The sequence below is a fragment of the Amblyomma maculatum genome, chromosome 8 (genome assembly GCF_055883805.1).
Source record: "Amblyomma maculatum isolate TAMU_Amacu chromosome 8, ASM5588380v1, whole genome shotgun sequence".
NCBI classification, from domain to species: Eukaryota; Metazoa; Arthropoda; class Arachnida; order Ixodida; family Ixodidae; genus Amblyomma; species Amblyomma maculatum.
In genome coordinates, this window is record NC_139351.1 from 116,007,582 (window position 1) to 116,028,620 (window position 21,039).

Consider the following 21,039-nt stretch of genomic DNA (forward strand, 5'->3'; position numbering starts at 1 on the left):
CATACAGAGAAGTAGCCTTGCATTTGTTGATCGTATTTTTACTGATTTGATGCCGTGACTAATCTGTCATCCAATAATGTGTGCATGCAACTTTTCACAGACGAACAGTGACAAACTGTCGAGTGGGTTTTGGTATTCAATATTTTCTACCCAACTCAAAATTGCGTGGCTGAAACTCTGTCACCCCTTTGAGTACTCTACAGCACTTCTGCTGAAGGGGGGTACAAAAATGTGGATATGACATCCCAGCTGACAATTGAAATTAAATGTTGTAACCGTCATCATCTCGCTAATTAATCTGGGCAGTTTATTACCTTGTGTTAAACCAGTAGCAAATGGTGTACTATTATAATTGTGCTTAGGATAACAGGCGTTTGGTCACACTATAAAAATCCTGTTGCGTTGATGTATGAATGCAATTTTTCTTATGCACTGGGCTGATTTCTGTAACGCCGTCATTGTAACTTCACAGGTTCCCCTCAGTGATGTCGTTGAACCACTGGACTTTGAAGAGTTCCTTCAACAGCATCAGGATATTGTTGACCGGGATGCCATCAGTGAGCTACTGGACTTTCCTCCTGACGATGTGGAGGTCGGCATCCTGCCGAGGAAATGTCGGACCATTGAACCCATCGTGCCAGAGGAGAACCCGTAAGCAGGCTTTTTCATTTCTATGCATTTTGTGTCTGTTTTTTCTCAGATGGAGGGCTTCTCAAAGTGGGAGAAAAATGAGATTTTCCCATTGTGTTATACTAGCAGCTTTTGCTAGCTGCAGCTTAGGAGTGAGAAGGCAGCATGTTTCCCGAGTTAGTCACGTGCAAGTCTTAACAAAAACAAAGGCTGTCTAAGTTTTAGCTAAGTGAAGTTTTGCTTTCATGAAGCAAAACAAAGTTGACTAAACCTTCTTGCTTTGACTTATTCCCCTAGAATATAGTGTACTGAAGGTGCAGCTGTCTAGTTGTTAGAAATTAATTCTGTCTGGCTTCTTGGTTGGCTACAGTGTATTTATGTGCAGTTGGATTTTGCGGGCAGCAGCCTGAAAATGCAATACTGTCTCATTCATTTTTAGTTCACAGTGTTAGTAGGTTTTTAATTATAGAACTGTAGTGAGGCGCTTGTTTGCCGAATGCGACATCACAGTGTGCTGTCCATGCCAGGTAAAGAGGTAGGGCATTTTACAGTTTTGTATTCATACATGTGTGTAGTGGTCACACAGCTGACATTTGTCATATATTTTAGTGAAAGAGCATTTTCAGGAAATGTGGCTTCAGCATTGGCGTTGAGTAAAAAATCATGAGCATACTTTTGGCTGGTGGTAGTTGGCAGGTGGCTTGGCCAGGCAATGATTAGTCATTGGCTAGCTTGACGCTACGAGAATGTAACACGGGGCCATATAATCAGGAGCTGCCAACTAGGCTTGCACCTTTGATACAGGAGGGTGGTAGGAGTCAACCGCTCTGAGACACTTGGATCGTAGGTCAATCATGCTACCCTTAGGCCACGCAGGTGCATTCGTACGGCTGTGTAAAAAAAAGGGGCTTCATATCTATTTTCGATGGCTCTTCAAGCAAAGTGGTAGCACACAACTGTAAGCTGACTTATATACATGAGATAATGAAAACAAAAATTCAGGTATTAGTGATCATGCGAGCAACAAAGTGCATGTACAGTATTGGTCAAAAGTTCTGAAGCCAAAGGACTTTCGTCGCAGCCGCAAAATGAACCCGTCACACCATCATTAAAAGCCAAATGGCATTTAAAAATGTGGCGGCTGCGTTTCGATGGAGGCGAAACGAAGAGGCGTCCGTGTGCTGTGCGATGTCAGCGCACGTTAAAGATCCCCATGCGGTCGAAATTACTCCGTAGCCCTCCACTACGGCTCCTCTTTCTCTCTTTCCACTTTAACTCGCACCTTCCTCCCTTCCCTTACGGCGCGGTTCAGGTGTCCACAGATACAAGTGTGACAGATACCGCGCCTTTCCCTTCCTGTGAACCAATTATCATTATCATTTAAAAATGCAGGGAAATGATTTATTACCAGAGCCAGAAACTGTCTGATATCATTTTACAGCAATTCATTTTTTCTTGGCACCGTAACTGCTTCATTTTATGGCTGAGACAAAAAATCATTTGGCTTCAGGACTTCCGACCTCGACTGTACATATCCCTAAAGGCTGAACTTGAGTGCTGATTTAGTCAAAATGAATTATTATATATTATATCCTCATTGTCTGCAGTCCTGGCATTATATCCTCTTTCACCAGTGCCGGCGCCTCAAAGCAGCAAACTTTCGCGGCAGTGGTACCTGTAGCTCCATCTAGCACTCATCGGACAGACAAACATTATGCTTTTTAGGTTGTGGCGACAGAGCACTTGCTTCTCCCAAGAGCGCAGAGTAGTGCTACTGGTGCAACTGCTAATATAATAAAGTTTGCTGCTTTGGTTCATTGCCATTGGAGAGAATGAAGATTTAATGATTAATTCTTACGTAATCTAGCGAGAACCCCCCCCCCCCCCCCCCCTCATACACTGCATAAAATAAAAATTCCCCTTAAATGCTTCCTGCGTGCAAAATTTGGCCCTGAAGAAGCGACGCAACGATTCAGTAGAAAAGTTAGGTTACACGTGCAGTAGAACATGTGGCACCATCTAGCCTGCATTCATTGTGCTAATGTGACACTGGTGCCAGATACAACACTGTATCACAGGTTCTGGACAAGTTGCCATTATTGTTTGCTGTCTGCCTTCACAGAGAGGACCTGGACTTCCACATGCGTCAGTGCCTGCACACCTACACCTCGGACTGGGTGGTAGTGAATCGCTGCTACCAAGGCCACAGCTCCAGTGTCATCGTCAGGGATGCTGCACTGGAGAGAGCTGCTGTGGTGCGCACCACACCCAAGCAGGAGTATGAGGTGGATGTGTGTGATGAGCTATCTCGCCACTCGCAGCAACCCCCGTTGGCACTAGGGGAAGACGTGTCTGTTCCGGTGAGGCACTCTTGCAAACTGCTGTAGATTAATGGCTCGCGCCCTGACACCACATGGCAGTAACATCAACACTATAAACGTATATGACCAAAAGTCAGATATTCATATTAGTTCCATCCGTGGAAATTGTTTTGAACGATTGGTCACAAAAATATTAGTGTCGAGATTCCCACATTATCTGGGAAATTGACAAGCTGGCACAGCATTCATTTCCTAATAGACCTTCAATTGTTTAAAAATATAACACAGTGTCCTACAAAGCTTTTGCATGTGCATTGTTGAGAAGGTGAGACTTTACTGTTTTCTGATGTTTCAATTAAGTTTTTTGTTTCCTTTTGAGAGAGACATAAAGTCATCAAAAGCAAGGCTGAAATGAATTCATTTAAAGGCATCACTTACTATTTTAGCGTACTAGCACCACCTTTTACTGAATGTTGGCGCATGATAGCCTGAGTTGCTTATGCGCCAAAAAACACAACACACAACACTGAATTTTGGCAGGTCTCGCTTGGTGGAATTTGCACAAGTAGAATCTGACATGCAGAGCAACATATGGCTATTGTAAACTGCTAAACAGCGTGAAACTGTTCAGTGACTAGTTAGCGTAATGGCTTCGAAACTCATAAACCCTGCAGGCATCACCAGCGGACAGTATCTCGTCCGTTGAGTTCCGGTGCGCTAGTGCAACTGAAACTCCGCGTGGAAGTTGGGCAAGCAGTGTCTTCGACCTGCGCAACTCTGCTGCTGATCCGCTGGTCCCGTCTCTTCTGGAGCGCACACCCCCTGATGAGCTGGACCGCAGAAACGCAACCCAGCGTCTGGAGAAACGTCATGACGCCCTCTTTGAGCTGTACCCACAGCAAGAAGAGGTGAGTGTATGGGTAACCTTCATGTTTTGGGGAATAATGTTCATGGGGCATGAAGCAAGATTTGCACAAATCTTAAGGGCTGAAGGAATGATGGAGGTACATGCTTTTGCTCCATCTGGGGCTACGGAGTTCCAGCATGCAGGTTGTGTGGGGTGTGGTTTTCTGCCAAGGCTATTGTAAACTGGACTGGTGGGTATGCTTTGTAGTGTGAAAGCTTAATAGGCTTCCACATTTGGCAGCAAAACCCAGCGTCATCTGGAAAAAATGGTGTTTAGAAACCAGGTGTCACAGCCGTATCACCTCACGCTGGAATTTTAAACATCTTGCAACACTCACGTAAAGTGCGAATAGTATTAGAACCCCTATATCAGGGTTTTTACTATATCAGTGGTCGGTGATGACATAGTCCTGAAGATGCTGTCTGGTAGTTAAATAGGCGCTTACTGAACACGTCTTGTTGCTTAATAAAAAAAAAATATATATATTTTCAATCTCGCTTTTATCATCTGCAATTTTTTCATTATAAGATTTCTTTACATCTTGTGGAAGTACTTCTTAAGCATTGGGACAACATGATTATGAATGCAGCCAAGTTCGATTTCATGTGAAAATCAAAGCCTAGCATGAACATGGTGTCCCTTTTTGCTTGTTTTGTCTTTTAAAAGGCAATAAACGATAAACGCGCGTGGCACTCAAGTGCTTTGAGACTGCACTCGCTGCACCTCCACGTTCTGCCTCCGCTGCCTCATGCTTTGTGCTGCACATTGCAGGGAAGGTTCACCCATTTCTTCCCCTTCCCTATTTCTTGCTGCATTTTTACTCTACTTTCTGAACGAACCACGCCACCTCCTTTCTATGTTTGTAGACGGCGTTACTTTTTTTTTTCCTACGCGCTGCGCGCTTTCCCTCAGGGTTCCAAGGCCTCTGTAAGTAGGCTTCTCCTGGCTGCTGCTAAGCCTAGTGGTAAAGCCACCTAAACGAACACGGCATTATTTTTCTGTTTGCAAATAAAAAAAATCTTTGCCTAGCAATTCTAGGTAGTGCGCAGGTGGCGATATCATATCGTGGGAGTCGTTGCCGCGGCCAAAAGCACTTTACTATATCCAATTTTTATCAAAAATGTCTTTACTATAAAAGGGGGAAAATGTACAGTTGTCTATGGAAGATGAACTGGGATTTCAGTTTGACTTTACTATATCAGAGTTTACTATAGTGGGGTTCTACTTATTGAAACTTTCGAATACAAATTGAACACAGCTATCGGAAAAAAATGGTTTCGAATGTCGAATACCTAATCAGCGAAAAAGAACCTGAAAATGAGAAAATAGCAAATATTATTCATCTTATTTATATCAGAATTGACAGGATATTTGCAAAAAAAATTAAACTATAATTGTGCAGAAGTGTATACATACTAAAAAATTCACTGCAGGCGAACTTCACTATAACGAACACGGATATAATGAATTATCGGATAAAAGGAACTAAAATCAAAGTTTGGTTGGTCCATGGTGTATTTCTATGGGAGTTCTTTCTGTGTAACGAAACAAAGGTTTCAAAATCTGACTCTAGATTGGTTGTAACGATTGGTTAAAACGGTAAAAAACCTGTTAAGGAGCCGGAAAATACATCAAGAAAAGCAATGTTTCAATCAGTCGAATCACCTGCCGCAGAAGTGTGTTTAAATCGCTGTGCATTCGCCTGCCGCATCATTTAGCGGCAGCAACAAGAACTACCGCCAATGGCTTATGGCCTCCAAGTTCACACACCCCCCCGCACACGGGGATCTCGAAGGATCTCGAAGGTCATTGACGGCCATGGCCGCACTCGAGCGGCACCGCCGAAATGTGTTCAAATCGGCCAATCATTCACGTGCTGCATCATCTAGCAGCGCCGACAAAAACTAGCACCAATGGCCTATGGCCTCCGAGGTCACACCTCCGCGCGCGGTCATCTAGAAGGTCATAAACGGCCATGGCTGGACTCGAGCGTCGCCGCCGTCGCTGCTCGAATCCGGCTATGCAACGGCTGACAGGCATGTGGCTGGCATGTCTTTACCATTGCCTCGTCATGGTAGGAACCCCTGCCATGCCTCTGCCACTACGATCGGCCCGTGCGCGCGTGCTACACTCCCCGATTCTGTTGGCTCCGTCGCGCAAATTGTGCGCGGAGGCAACAGCCCTTCTTAGTGTCCATTTTTGCTCTTCGACACAGAATGAAAAGCGAGATTTCATATTTATGTGAAGCATTTAATTAAAAAAACTGTGTTTTCGCACATTTGTGTTGTCCATATCAGTGCGCATTTTTGTGACGAATATCGGATATAACAAGCAAATTTTCGCGCCCCATACTACTTCATTATAACTAGGTTCTACTGTAATACAAGATTGTGCATACCTGTTTGTTTTTTTTTACATAGGAAGTACTACATGCGTGAACCGGGTGGAGCTGTCGCATTGCGGCTGAATGCAGTAAACTTGTTTATTTGGCCTTCAAGAAACCAGAAAATTGTTTAGCGACATGGCCTTGTGCGTTTCGCATTCAGAGCAAATTTGCTGCTGTTTGTAATTTAATTTTAATTGGTACAATTTGTAGACCTTGGCAGCATGCGGAGGTGTGCGGGAGCCAGTAACGTCACGCTATATGTATCTTTTGCCGAGAGATCTTGTCGGGGCGATGCACTCAACGAACTTAGCAGAGCGGGAGGACGTTGTAGGCCCTTGACAGGAGTGCCGATGATGGTGGCTTCTTGATGCACCTAGTTGCATCATTGTATCCTTAGAAAGCGTAGTGTACAGCTTGTTCACTTTGTCTTGCCAACGCTTTTCGAAGAGAACAATGCTAAAAACAAGTGACAACATTGATGCATGTTTTAGATGATGGATGAACAGACGGGGCATATACCATGGAATTTGAACCCTTGCGAAAAAATTTGGTTACACTTTCACTACTTACATTTGCCAGTTTCTCGTCTGTTTCTTCATCACTCTCATATTCAACTTCACCTGAGAATGATAGGTGTGTGGGTCACCACTCATAATCACCATTGGTGGAAAAATTGTGGTCCACCTGTTTGAGATACAGGGTTCTGAGTGGTGTCAAACGGATTGGCATCATATGGCGCACAGAATTGTTTTTCAACCTGATGTGCGAGGGATTCACACAAACCACCTCGAAACCGTGGGGGTGCGACCTTCGGAGGATTGTGGCGGATGAAACACTGGTCGGAGAGAGAGGGATTCACACAAACCACCTCGAAACCGTGGGGGTGCGACCTTCGGAGGATTGTGGCGGATGAAACACTGGTCGGAGAGAGGTGTGAGTGGTACCAAACGAATCATTGTTTTGCGATGTGCACATAATAATAATAATAATAATAATAATAATAATAATAATAATAATAATAATAATAATAATAATAATTCGTTCACAAGAAAGGAAAAGCGCAGTATCTGTCACACTTGTTCTGTGGACACCTCAACCACGCCATAAGGGAAGGGAGGGTGGTGGGAGTTCACAGTGCACATAGGCACCTGAATTGAGGGGCTAAATTAAATTCTGTAAAACTCGAGCTAACACGCTGGTGTCAAGCTCGTTTTTTCTTTTTTTCCCGTCTAATGAACCTGATTTAAAAGGGATGTCAGCCTTTTTGAAAAGAAATGGACTCGTGTGAGGAGATATGGTATTTCGCATCTGTAAAGAGTACTCCAAAAGGGTCCTGGAAGTGTGGATTGCCTTATCTTGTAGTGCAAAAGCACTAATCCAGAGATTCAGAGCCTAGCGCAATCGTCTAAAGCTTTTATGTCCGCTTTTAGTGCTTTCACACTAGAAAGAAAAATATATATCTATCGCCGTAACTAATCTTCCCGCTTGTAGACTGCAACACGCCTCTATCAACTTCCATCTGGGCGCAAAAGCTTTTGCAAGTCGTACTTGGTTTAACTATGCTACTGATGTATACTATGCCTTTGTGTTAACAGGCATTCTTACGCTGTTCTTATTTCTATTTTATATAGGAAGAAATTATTGAAAGACGAATGCCATCGGAGCCCCCTCGTGAACACATGGCCCACCGGATCCTCGTTCGATGCCTGGCTCTCAAGTATGCCAGCTGCTTGTGGATATTATTTGCCAGTGTTTTGGTGCTTCTGCTTTGCTTCACTGATTGCTTGTTCTATTTCTTTCACAAGCGTCATAATTGAGTTGCAATATTCATCTTTATTTTTTACATCAGTGTAGATCGATTCATGAATGGTACTGTTTCAGGGGCAAACCAAATGCGAATAGTGTAGAATAGTGGAGCTACTCTTAAAGCAAGGAAGGCCAGCTTGAACTTCTTGAGGGCGAGGCTTGGGAAAACTGCTGTGTGCTAAGACACATTCTTTTCTCGTTGAATGAGCAAACAGTTTAAATTTTTTAGAGTTACCTACCTCATTTTGAATGCCATCTCATATGTGATAGCCTGTATTACCTTTTACTGTAGCTGTTTTAAGAAATGGCTTAGGGAGCTTTGGGAAGATCTCTCCCATCTTACGTGGCACACTTGATGCATTGACTTTGACTTTGTCCTCTGTCTCTCTGAAGGCTTGAGCTCGAAGTTGAGCCCATCTTTGGAAGCATGGCCATTTATGATGCCAAAGAAAAGAAAAAGGTAAGCCACGGCAATTACTGTGACATATTTGTTTATTACTTTAGCTTATAGATTATGTGATGATTTTACCATATGTTAAAATGCACAGATATGCTATCGTGGCACTTGCTACCTGGGGTAGTTGTCTTATCTTGGCTGTCAGTGTGCAGATGGGATTACTGTGTCCTGGGGTGTGTAGTTGCAGATAGTAGTGCATGTGCCTATGGCATTAAACCATAAGTGGTTCATGGTACTGCTGTATGACTTCATAGTAGTTGCATCTATTAGTACCAGGTGTAGATACTTTAGTATCATGGATCTTACCCTATAGCAAGTTCTAATAAATAGGGCCGACGGCAGTGTGACGAACAAAAGAATGTTAAGCTTGTAGGGTTTTGTTTTTTCTTGAGAGTAGTGTGCATTGCTGCATCACTTAATCTGGGATTATGTGGCGAAAGTCCCCGCGTGTCTTTGCTGAGTCCTTCTCCTTTGCGTCCAGGTTTCAGAGAGTTTTTACTTTGACATGAACTCTGAGCATATGAAAAGAATGCTCTCCGACCACATCCCGTACCATGACATCTCGACATTGTGTAGAGCCTGCATCTTTAACATCACATACCCATCTACGGACCTCTTTCTAGTCATCAAGGTAAGTTTTATTTTCGCCAGCTTCTCATTTCAGAGCAAGAGCACTGTATGCTGAAGCAGAGTAGAACAAACTTGTGTGCACAGAAACCACAGGGATGCATTCAAACATCCACAGTAATATGAGTGGCTGCCCGTTATTCAGTCATCGTGTTTGTGAACTGAAAGAAAAGGGCACGGCACATTTAGATTTTTTTAAAATTTTATTATGGTCAACCTGCTTTTAAGAATGGACTTTTTTCCTTCACAAACCTCTTGAAATTATTCACAAGAAAGTTTAGGTCTCTAACTGCAAAGTTAATTGGAGCACTACCAAAGCCGTGATGAGTGCAGAGACACATTCTGGAGCTGCAGAATGTAGTGCTAGTTTAAGATGGCCATGGGATAACATGCTTTGAAGTCTGCATTTGTGAAACACCATTTCAAATCGAGCTTTAACACCCACTTGCGTCGCTATCTCTTGAATTTAGCTTGTACAGTTCTTGCATACAATAAAATTGCGTTGCCAGCATAGCAGCTCACATAGCGGCAGGACGTCATGCTTCTTATTGAACTAGTTTTTGCTGGGCTTTTCGGTGCGCTCATTAATCTTAAGTGGCGCATTGGGCTTTCGTTTCATCTCATCTCATATGCAGTAACAGCCATGATTGCAAAAATTTTAATTTTTATTTCGGGTGATGATTCTCTTCTAGGCCTAAAAAAGAAAGTCGGTTTGTTTACAAAAATGGTCTCAGTTCAAAAAGCCACACGGCGCCTCTAGGGTGGAGGTGTTGTCATGACCATGTTTACCTACGCTGAACTTGGAGTGTGAATGTGACAAAATGTGCAACTCCCACAAAACACTTTTCTAAATGTTCTGAGTGCTCTTTAAGGGTTTGATATGTACACAGCATTTATGCTGTTTTGCAACCATATCTGCGAATGCCATGAGCTGACAATGTACAAACGACGTGGCGTGAAGGGGCATGCTTTAACGCTCTCTCGTGATTGGCTGGAGATGTCTTCTAACTTCCATAGTGTGGTAAGTTAGCTATAGGGTGGAGTACGCATTCACGACTCACGACGTGGAATTCACCTATGTCAGGTAAATCATTTATAATTGTTTTTTTTCTTATGCGCTTTCGGTTTCAACAGCCTAATGATGGCTGTGATATCACGGACGAGGTAGTATGATGTGAGCCACCAAAAAAGCAGCGATATAACCACTGCTTATTCTTCTTCTTTTTTTTTTTTTTTTTTTTGTGATTCCAGCTCTTTGCAAAGTAGCATAAAAGTTGGTGCGAATTAAGATCAACAAAGCAGCAGCAAACGTTTCACGGTTTTTGTGTGCCTCGCATGACTTCTACTCGTCAGTGATGTCACAGCCATCTTTAGGTGGTTGAAATCAAAACTGAAACTGCATGGAAGAAAAAATTCAGTTATAAACTGTTTACTGTGCTTTTGTGCAATCTGTGCTGAGGGTATATGTCTGTACTTCTGTAAGACTAGTAGCTCATACCTAATAAAATTGCAGAGTCAAGGTAGCACCAAAGCAAAGAAATTGTCAGCAAAGCATTTGTCGCGTGTAGTTGAACCTCATTTTAACAAATTTGAAGGGACCCCCAGAGTCTGTTTGCTTCATTAGACTTTTGTGCCATTGGCTGCAACTGTCACGTGCTAACAGACATATATGCCGCTGAAGACAGTGTAGTAGGGGCATTCTAATTGTCTTTTGCTTTCCTTTTTTGTTGCCCTTACTATGCTATGTCCTCGTGAAGTCAGCACGACGTCAATGCTGTCAATCATGTAAAATCGTTGAACCATGCCACCATGTCGCGAAAACAGAGTGTACCACGCATAGCGCCCGAGAAGTACAAAGCGCTTGCAGTGAGTTGTATGTAAATAGAAGGTGGCAACTCTAGTGACCGCGACAGATCTCGAGGTCTGGCATAGGCTGGCAGGCCAAACTCGCCATGAAGTCATTTGGAAGGCCACATACTTGAGTTCTGGTAAAGATCTGTGTGCCACTGTCAAAATTCAATTTCACTAAACCTGATGCATCATTGGGGGGGAAAGTTTTGTCCGGTGCTAAACTGATGCATCATCAGGGGGAGAAAAGTTTTGTCCAGTGCTCAATAAGGTTCACTACATGCTGCAATTTCAGTTTGTTAATCAATCAATCTATCAATCAATCAGTCAATCAGGTGCAGAAATTAGGTGTGTTGTTAGAAATTGACATACTCAGTGTGAAATGGCAAGTGGGATTCGCTTGAGGTTCATTGTATTCCTTTGTGGGAGCATTTTACTTTTGTAAAAACAAGGCATCAAATGCATAGGCTTAAAAGGAGCTCCCAACGACTATAGCCACTCCTGTGTTGTACAGTACCTGTTATTTTCCCGTAAATCATAGTTGTGGTGAGGTTTGACTGTAAGTTCTTTAGTTGTCATATAGTGGCATTATTGACACTACAAAAGCTTGCGTCTTGTTGGATTTAGTAAGGGCTACAAGTGTATACTGATTAGAGTAGAAAATTAGGCCTGCTAATATATGCATGATAAAAAAAGAAATAGTTAACTCTCCTATAAGAGACTCTGTTACAAGAGACACTCGGTTATAAGAGACATTTGAAAATGGCTTGGTTGGTTTTCCTATGTCTGCCTTGTTAACAACATTACATACAAGAGACATGGTTACAAGAGACACTTGGTTACTAAGGGCAACTTTTTCGGGTCCCTGGAGTAAATTCTTCCCTATTTAGAAGAGACACAACCCAGGTGTGCTCATTCAATGCATCTGGAACTTACCAACTCGTACATGATTCACTTCAGATTCCCTTAGCTAAATTTTGTTTCATATCAACATCCTTTTTGCTGTGTATGTCAGGAACTGAGGAGGGCTTCCCCATGGTTGGAAAGTCAGAACGACCCCGCTGTTTCAGCCACTAGCATTGCATTACTGTCACCTACAAAGAAAATCAAAGTTCATGAATGACATCCAGCATTTTTAGCTCCTCGCTGTTAAAATTTGATTTAAAGGTGGAAGCTCAGAATCCTGATGTCTTTCTCTTTGTGAATCATCAGAGGGTGACGAGCATGTAAGAGTTCTTCAAAGGTATTGGAGCAACAGGAAGGCCTGCAAAGTGAAGTGCTTTACCTCCAGAATTTGGGAAGGAATACACTCTGCACTCACAAAAATACATACTAATATGATTAACTCCTTTAAGCTTTCCTGAACAATTTCCTGTTGCGTGTGAATGCATTTATATGCTGATGTGCAATAACATGATTAACACAGTGATTTTAGAATTTTTGGTTACAAGAGATATGTTTTTCGGGTCCCTTGAGTGTCTCTTGTAATGAGACACTCAAGGGATTATCATATCGTTTACCCTTGTTGTTTCCCCTCGGTTGCTTGGCTTTTTTTACGCAGTATTTTCTTGTACCAAGTAAATTTGCACTTTTCTGCTGTCTTTGGAAGCTTATGATCTGAAGCTTGATTGCAGCTTTCAAGGTTACTTTAGTACTTTTGGGTTTCAACCTTATGCCAAACTTGGCATTTTTTCTGACTTTTTTAAGCTGTGTTGAGTTTTAGTGTTTTCATGGACTTTTCCACTGTGGGTCTGTTCATTATGTTGCTCTCATGGTCTACCAGTATCTAAAATGCTGATTTTGTCTTCTTTCTTCAGCTTGAAAAAGTTTTACAAGGAGATATCAATGAGTGTGCCGAACCTTACATGAAGGATGAAAAGGTAATGCATTGTGCGTTGTCCCACTTCATCTTGTATACTTACAAACTTTTGTTGTGTAACTTTGTTCCTCTTAGCTTACCTCAGGCTGCATTATGCTGCTAAACACACTAAATTGACCACAATTCATGCGCTTTACTGTGGCATGCCGTGGCATTACTTTGGTGCTTTCAAGTGGTGACTTAAAGTGTGGCATCTGCAGAACAAGGAGAAAGTACGCGCCAACGCCATGGCAACGTGCAAGCGGCTCGGCAAGTACCGCATGCCGTTTGCCTGGACGGCTGTCTACCTGCTCAACGTGTTAACTGGAGTCAACAGCCTTGACAAGGACAGTGGCAGTGACCGGGACAGCATTGGCTCTAACAACACATTGGGTGAGTGTCCTGTAGTTGACACACTGAGCATGTGCAGGACTCCGCCTAGTCTTTCAATTTACCCTCACAGTGTGGACAGTAAGGAAAACTTCGATAATGAGTAATATATAGTTCGGTATTAGGCGTAGTGCTCCCTCAGTGGAGACTTGACTTTATTTATATAGTTTTGTGATAGTCTGGGATTTCTCATTTTGATCTTTATTTGTGTGTGGCACACCACTCTTGTTGGTGTTAGTCTGTATTAAACATTTACTTCATAATTGTTTTTCCTACATCACTCGCTTATTTCGTGCTTTGAGACATTTTACTCTATCTCTTATTCTATGCACTGTTCCATTGGTCTGTCAAGTAAACCTAGGAATTGTTGTTGGTAAGTTTGCCATTTGCCAGCAGCCTGTGTCATGTTGTTTGTAGTTAGCTGTGCTTTTTATCTAATTTTGGTTTGGTTGCTCATTTGCAAGTGTGTTTGTGTAGACGAGCATTAACACTAGTTAGATGCTTGTTGGCAAATCGTGCCTGTCAAGGCCGGCATTATTCATACTATCCTTTGTTTTTTGCATGCTGTTGTAGCTTGCTGCGACTACAGCAGCCCGTGTGTTTCTCAGCTGTCATCGTTTGTTCCCGTTTTTGAATCTACATTGAGTTCCTGCCTGCTTGATGTGGTTTGCAAATGCACTTCCATTGGCTAAGCACTTTTGTTGTTGTGGCATCAGTCACCCTTTTTTGAGTCTGTCATGAATTAGCCTTTTAGCATTGTGGTTGTGCTAATCAGTTGCCTTTGTTTTTGTGTATGCCTTTCTTTTGTTGTTTTTATTTTCTTGGTATGCTCTCTCCCACTTTCTTTGATGTTACTCAGATATTTGGGTTTTTACTCGCTCGTATAGTCGGTAAAAAATGAGCATATGCAATGTTCCTAGGCCGACGTGGCTCTCTGGAACGGCGTGCTGGATCCGAAAAGCGCCGCAGCTGGTCCCCTGATGACTTTGCTAACAGCCTTGACACTTTTCGCCCGGTGACGCTGACTGTGTCGAGCTTCTTCAAACAGGTGAGCGCAAACATCTTGTTAGCCATAACTAACATTCACGTGCATGGTCACTCTAGCAGACATATGGAAGAAAGGAGAGCGTAGCACTTGTCTGTCATATTGTCACGCGCCTTCTTTTCGTTGGCTGGTGGGCATAACATGTAGTAGAGCTGCTCCGATCGTCCATATGCGAAGCACTGCAAGGTTGGACCCATGGAGTGGACAGGGCAGCGACATCTGCCTGCGGTGCACAACTGTGCCGCCCATATTCTTCACTGCAAATGGTCTCCCTGGATCTTGAGTTCTTTGCGCACAATCGTATCATGTCAGCCATAGAAACGGAAGGACAGGCTTCAACTCTGGCAACACGGGTGACATTGTTAAGTCTTCTGAAGTCAAGGATAATTCGACGCAACTTGAGAACTTCAAATGTTCTACAATGTTTTATAACATCAGCGGTGGTGCTCAGGCTCTCTTTGCTAATCAGGAAATTATAAACATCTTCTGCAATTCCTTTTAGGAGGTGGCCGGCTTTGTCTTCAAGTATACTGGGATTGACCAGCTTGCATAATTTTAAGATGGCTTCGATGTATGTATGTGCAAGTTCTTCCAGGTACTTGCGCCCGGTGAAGCAATGTGTTCCGCGTGCTTCTTCTTTGCAGAGTCATCCCTAAAATTTTTCTTGATCTCGCTTGTAAAGATAACCCATGTACTTAATGAATCCTCATTATTATCGAACCAGTCGCCGCAGGGCAGATGTTGCCGCCCTGTCCATTCCTTGGGTTCTACCTAGCGGCGCTTCGCATATGGATGATCGGAGCAGCTCTACTCAACGTTATGCCCACCAGCTGACGGAAAGAAGGCGCTTGACAGTATATTCCCAATTCTGAGCTGTGCGCTGTTTTTGCAGTAACTATCTGCCTTAAGTCCTGCCAACTAGCCCTGCAAATTGTACCACTCCTTTTCACTGTTTGTGTTTGGGTGAGAGAGAGAACGAAGCGAGAATTAAGCTTATAGCCGAACACAACTCGAGAAGAAAGTAGCTTTTGCCCTTCAGAAAGCCATAACTTTTCCCAATTAGATTTGCCTTGCGAAGGTGACTCACTGGTTAAGGCACTCGGCTACTGAGCTGGAAGACCTGGGTTTGATCGTGGCCATGTTTTGGTGGTGGCGAAATAAAGAGCCCCAGGAGTCGAAATTATTCGGAGTCTTCCACTATCGAGTCCCTCATAGCCTGAATTGCTTAGGTCATTAAACCTTATTAACCAAACACTAATTACATCTTGCATGTGTATTAAGTAAAAAGAAACCATACAGTAAACAGGCACGTATTCACCTTCTTAGTCATCAGTGCCCATTTTTGATTATAGCTTCCATTGCCCCGAGTTAAAATAACTATTTTGGATACACGTTTGTTAGGCTGGTCCAATTCAAAAATGAGGAAGAGGATTACTATATGTGCAGTGTGATTCATTGTTGGCACTGGTGAAATCGGCTTATATGAACTATGATATGGAAGTGGCATTTTTGAGTGTACGTACCTTTAAAGATTGCAATTAGAAAGCAAAATGGGCTAGTCAGAATGGGCTAGTCAGAATGGTTTCATATTTGGAATAACCAGCGCAAAAAACAAGGACAACACAGCCGTGTTTGTTCATTTCTCTGTTGTCCGTTTATTGCGCTGGTTATTTCAACTAAAGTGTTGTAATTCTACAGTCCGTAAAAACTTTGCTGCTCTCCTCCTTTCTACGCTTAGCAGTTCACCCTGCACTTAGTTCTGAGCAGGTGCTGTCACTTTTGCAATCAAATAAGTGTGTCCTGTTTACTGCCCTGTGTTTCCAACGAGGCTTGGAATGGCTTTTGCTGGTTGTGCTGTAAAGAGATCAGAAACACTTGTGCATTATTGATGCAGGAAAGTGACAGACTGAGAGATGACGACCTGTACAAGTTTCTCATAGACCTCAAACGGTCGGGCTCAATGCTGAAGAGACTCAAATGCATCCCAGGTAAGACATAGCATAGGATTAGGTAATTCCTTGAGAGACTTCTTTGCTTGCTTACTGAGTGCTATATTAGCCTCTTGAGATGTCTTCACGCGGCTACGCTTTTCTCGCCACCTTTACGATACATTTTCTTTGCTTTGGGTCCTAAAAGTTCTTAGTTTAAAGAAAAGGTAAAGAGGGTTGTCTTAGATCTGCGACCGAGTGTGGGTGTTCACACCAGGCTCTCTGCGACTGGACATCTCTCCGTGCCCGGATGAGGTGCGGTACTGCCTGAGCCCCGAGCTGGCACGCATTCAGCCGTACCCGGACGAGAAGGGCCGCCCAACCAAGGAAATGCTCGAGTTTCCCTTGCGGGACGTGCTGAGGCCGGAGTACACATATCGGAACCTCCTCTACATCTACCCACGCTCTCTCAACTTCGCTGGTCGGCCGGGCTCGGCACGCAACATTGCCTGCCGTGTGCAGCTTCTCTGTGGAGAAGACGAAGTGACCTGCGCTCTGCCTGTGAGTGTCATTTCAGTTTTAGGTTGGTTAGGATGGCATGCGGGTTGGACGTAGGCAAACAGCAAGGTGCATAGAATGGGTTTTAAAATGTCAGGTATGTAATGTGTATTGTTTAAGGGGCATGGAAATATTCGAACGAATAGATTTAGAATAGTATTTGCTGTTCTATTTGATTCACACCTCACTTTCACTATATGTGATCCTGACGGGCACTATTCGTCTTGGCACCATTCGTCTTAGTAATGAGTGGCAGCAGAGCATGTCCGCATCAACTGTCAATCATTACGCTCACTTCTTGAGAATGAGTCCGTAATTTCTCTTGTCTAGCATAATGACGCTGGAGAGCATTGAGAGAAAGGACAACAGGGAAAATAAGTAAGAAAAAAGGGGAAAAAATGGACAAACATTAAAAAAAATTGTAGAGGTTTTGTCATCCTTAAATCAAGTTTTATGAGCGTAAGTCATTTTCCACAAGCCACAGCCGCTGCTGCCACTTTGACCTTGACTCATTTCCGTGCTTGGTAAGCTTTTCGGCAACAGCCCAATATGGCTTCTCATTGTTTGATGGTCTCGGCAGCCTTTCTAGCAGAGCTGCAATCTCTGTCTTTATCGAGAGTAGCATCCTCTACGCCATGCCACCTGGTGGAATCACCCAGCACTGCTCTCGCACACATCGCCTGCACTCGCCCAGATGGTGTATGTGTGCGGTGTATTTATCTATGTTAAATGAAGAAGCAGTGCATATGAAACATTATGAAGACGGCGAGGCTCACTGCACAGTGTGAGAGTGTGTTACACTTGGAACTTGATGAGGATGGCAATGTTTGCTGCTCATCGTGAGACAGTGTTGCAGTTTTACACGAGGCGTGATCGCCTGCAGTGATAGCCAGTGCTCTCATGCCTTGGCCAGGGAAGCTGATGTGTTCATCCTGGGGAGCGTTTGAAACCTAATAATAAAAATGTTTTTTTGTAGCACAGCTATGGCAAGGTGCAGAGGAAATGGCCCATGTGCAGATGAATGGCCTTGGAGAGTGAAGAACAATGCTTGCTGCACAGCGTGAGAGTTCAAGGTCGAGCATTCGGAGCCTCCGAGTATAGCCTATGGAGGGCCACAAAAGTGGTTTGAAATTTTTGCATGCAAAATTCAAAACAAAACAAAGACAGTGACCTCTCATTAGGCAGATATGTGGCGCCATCTAGCGAGGTTGACACAAAACGCCACGGCACAGCAGTCTCGTGTCGCTCTTATCAGGGAGCCACGAATTAGTCTCAAATTAGCCTTGATTTTTCCACATCGTAGGCTGCACATTTTAATGGGAAAGCAATAAAATTAAAAATAAAGTTCTAGACATTGAAAAAGCAGCAAAACGTAGAACACACGCATAATGAAACTAGGCACAGAACTTGCAATGCTGTCACATTTCTAATTGTAAAGGGACTTAAGGACCAACTGAAACGAAATTTTATTTTGGCTGCAGTGTGTTTGGTGAGTCCTAAATCTAATGCAGACGAAGTTTCACACTTCATAAGAAACTATATCTTTAAGTTACAAGTGTTTCAACGCTGCGTAGGAGACGACCCATGCATCTGGTGACGGGTCATGAAGTTGGGGCAATTTACCGTATGACATAAAAACGGGCGCGCAAGAAGCATCCTCTACTCTCTCCCATTGCGTCTGAACAGTCTGCGGACGGCGTGCAGTTACGAGCCTGAGACCGAAATGTGGCTTGGTGGTACTAGTAAGGCTCGTTACAGTGTTGAAGTTTTTATAATTATTTATAATATAATAATATATATTTTTTATTTATTATTATATTATATGTTTATTTATTTTATTTATTTATTTAGTTTATTTTTATAATAAACGGTCTGCAGCGTTCAGGGGCACAAATTCACGTGTTCTGCAAGAAACACGGCCGTCGTATGCGTTTCAGAAGTATGGAAAACATTGGGCAAAACGAACTGTAGTCCATGTTGATGGTTCGCTTTCATTCGCAATGCTGTAAATTCATATTGTCGCGTAAACAGCGACCTTTACAGTTGCGTCCGAGGTCCAAGGCGTGGCAAAGGTTCTACAAACAGCGTCAGAGTTCAGGCTCGAGGTTAGCACACTTCTTCCTCTCACACTTCTGCGCTTCTTTGTCGTCAACGCATGCTACATTAGCCCCCCCCCGTGCGAAAAGCATCGTCCCGATGCGATATTGAAAGAGGGACAGAGTAAAAGGGGCCGCTATCTGGCATGAAAAGGCTTCAAGCGGACCACGTGGACCACTTCAGAACGCTTGGGACGCCGGGGCTCTGGTTCCTCGTGCGGAACGACTTCATAGTCCAGTTCACTGACGCGTCGAAGAATGCGGTAGGAGCCGAAATAACGGCGCAAGAGTTTTTCGCTAAGTCCGCGTCGTCGAATGGGGTACCAAACCCAGACAAGGTCACCTGGCAGATAGTCTGCAGTCCGCCGCCGCAGGTTGTAGCGTTGTGCATCTCGGCCTTGCTGCTGCTGTATTCGCACCCGTGCAAGTTGACGGGCCTCTTCGGCACGCTGTAGAAAAGAGGCGACATCATCATTTGGACCTTCGTCTATGTGGGGCAGCATGGCGTCGAGCGTGGTCGTCACTTGTCGGCCGTAAACTAGGCTGAATGGAGTCATGCTGGTAGTTTCCTGAACGGCGGTATTGTATGCAAATGTTACATACGGCAATACTTCGTCCCATGTCTTGTGATGGACGTCCACATACACTGACAACATATCGGCAATGGTCTTGTTCAAACGTTCTGTCAGGCCGTTTGTTTGCGGGTGGTATGCAGTCGTGCGACGATGATTGGTGCGACTAAGAACAAGGATATGCTGGATGAGCTCTGCAGAAAATGCAGCTCCTCTGTCAGTAATGAGTACTTCTGGTGCGCCATGTCTCAGGACAATTTGAAGAACGAAAAATTTCGCAACTTCAAAAGCGGTAGCACAAGGAAGAGCAGCGGTTTCTGCGTAGCGAGTCAGGTAGTCAGTAGCTACTATAATACACCTGTTCCCACAGGTGGAAGTAGGGAACGGTCCGAGCAAGTCCATCCCTATTAGCTGGAATGGTCTGGACGGTGGCGTAATGGGCTTTAAAAGACCGGCTGGCCTCAGAGGCGGAACCTTTCGACGTTGGCAGTCACGGCAACTTCGAACATAATGCGTTACATCGCTTGGCAAACGAGGCCAGTAATACCGTTCTTTAATTCTAGATATCGTCCGAGTGACTCCCAGGTGGCCGGATGTGGGTTCGTCGTGGCAGGCTTGAAAAATCTCATCCCTTAAGCTTGCTGGTACAACGAGGAGGTATTGGCGACTGTTGGCTGTAAAATTCTTCTTGACGAGAACGCCATCACGGAGACACAGAGAAGACAAAGTACGACGGAAAGGGCTAGGGACCATGCTGCCGGCACCTTGAAGAAAGTCGATTACCTGGCGAAGTTCGGGATCATTCCGTTGGGCATCGGCAAAATTGTCTGAACTAATTGCACTCAGAAATGCGTCGTCGTCACCTGAGGCGTCCGAAGCTGGTTGTACAGGAGCACGAGACAGGCAGTCAGCGTCTAAATGCTTACGACCTGACTTGTAGGTTACAGTGATGTCGTATTCTTGAAGTTGTAGGCTCCACCTGGCGAGACGTGCAGAAGGATCTTTAAGGCTTGTCAGCCAACAAAGCGCGTGATGGTCGGTCACCACTTTGAAGGGTCTGCCGTACAGGTATGGTCGAAACTTCGAAATAGACCACACGATGGCCAGGCATTCCTTTTCAGTGGCAGAGTAGTTTGTCTCAGCCCTAGACAAAGCCCGACTAGCGTAGGCGATCACACGTTGTTCACTGTTCCGTATCTGTACTAGGACAGCGCCCAAACCGACATTGCTTGCATCCGTGTGGAGTTCGGTGTCTGCGGTTTCATCGAAATGTGCTAGAACTGGAGGTGACTGCAGGCGACGTTGAAGCTCCTGAAATGCGTCCATTTGCTGGTCGCCCCATGTGAACGGCATATCAGCCTTAGTAAGAAGTGTAAGGGGGGCGGCTATTTTAGAAAAGTTTTTCACGAAACGTCGATAATATGCACATAGTCCAAGAAAGCGTCGCACCTCTTTCTGGTCCCGCGGCGTCGGAAAATTGGCGATGGCAACTGTTTTTTCAGGATCCGGCAGAACTCCCGCTTGGTTCACGACATGGCCCAAAAACTTCAGCTCTTCATAAGCAAAATGGCATTTTTCGGCTTTCAGGGTGAGGCCCGACGTTTGGATGG

General features: G+C 44.1%; 1 protein-coding gene across 1 annotated transcript in view; it reads left to right on the forward strand.

The window, feature by feature from the left end:
- Window positions 1-21,039, forward strand: part of Zir (dedicator of cytokinesis) — a 66,929-nt gene that overhangs the window by 529 nt on the left and 45,361 nt on the right. The window contains exons 3-13 of the mRNA XM_084577308.1: window positions 473-651; window positions 2,753-2,990; window positions 3,626-3,859; window positions 7,876-7,961; window positions 8,444-8,510; window positions 8,989-9,138; window positions 12,800-12,862; window positions 13,062-13,233; window positions 14,151-14,278; window positions 16,170-16,263; window positions 16,481-16,764. Coding sequence (XP_084433434.1) covers window positions 473-651; window positions 2,753-2,990; window positions 3,626-3,859; window positions 7,876-7,961; window positions 8,444-8,510; window positions 8,989-9,138; window positions 12,800-12,862; window positions 13,062-13,233; window positions 14,151-14,278; window positions 16,170-16,263; window positions 16,481-16,764 — 1,695 coding nt within the window. The remainder of the gene's footprint in view (window positions 1-472; window positions 652-2,752; window positions 2,991-3,625; window positions 3,860-7,875; window positions 7,962-8,443; window positions 8,511-8,988; window positions 9,139-12,799; window positions 12,863-13,061; window positions 13,234-14,150; window positions 14,279-16,169; window positions 16,264-16,480; window positions 16,765-21,039) is intronic.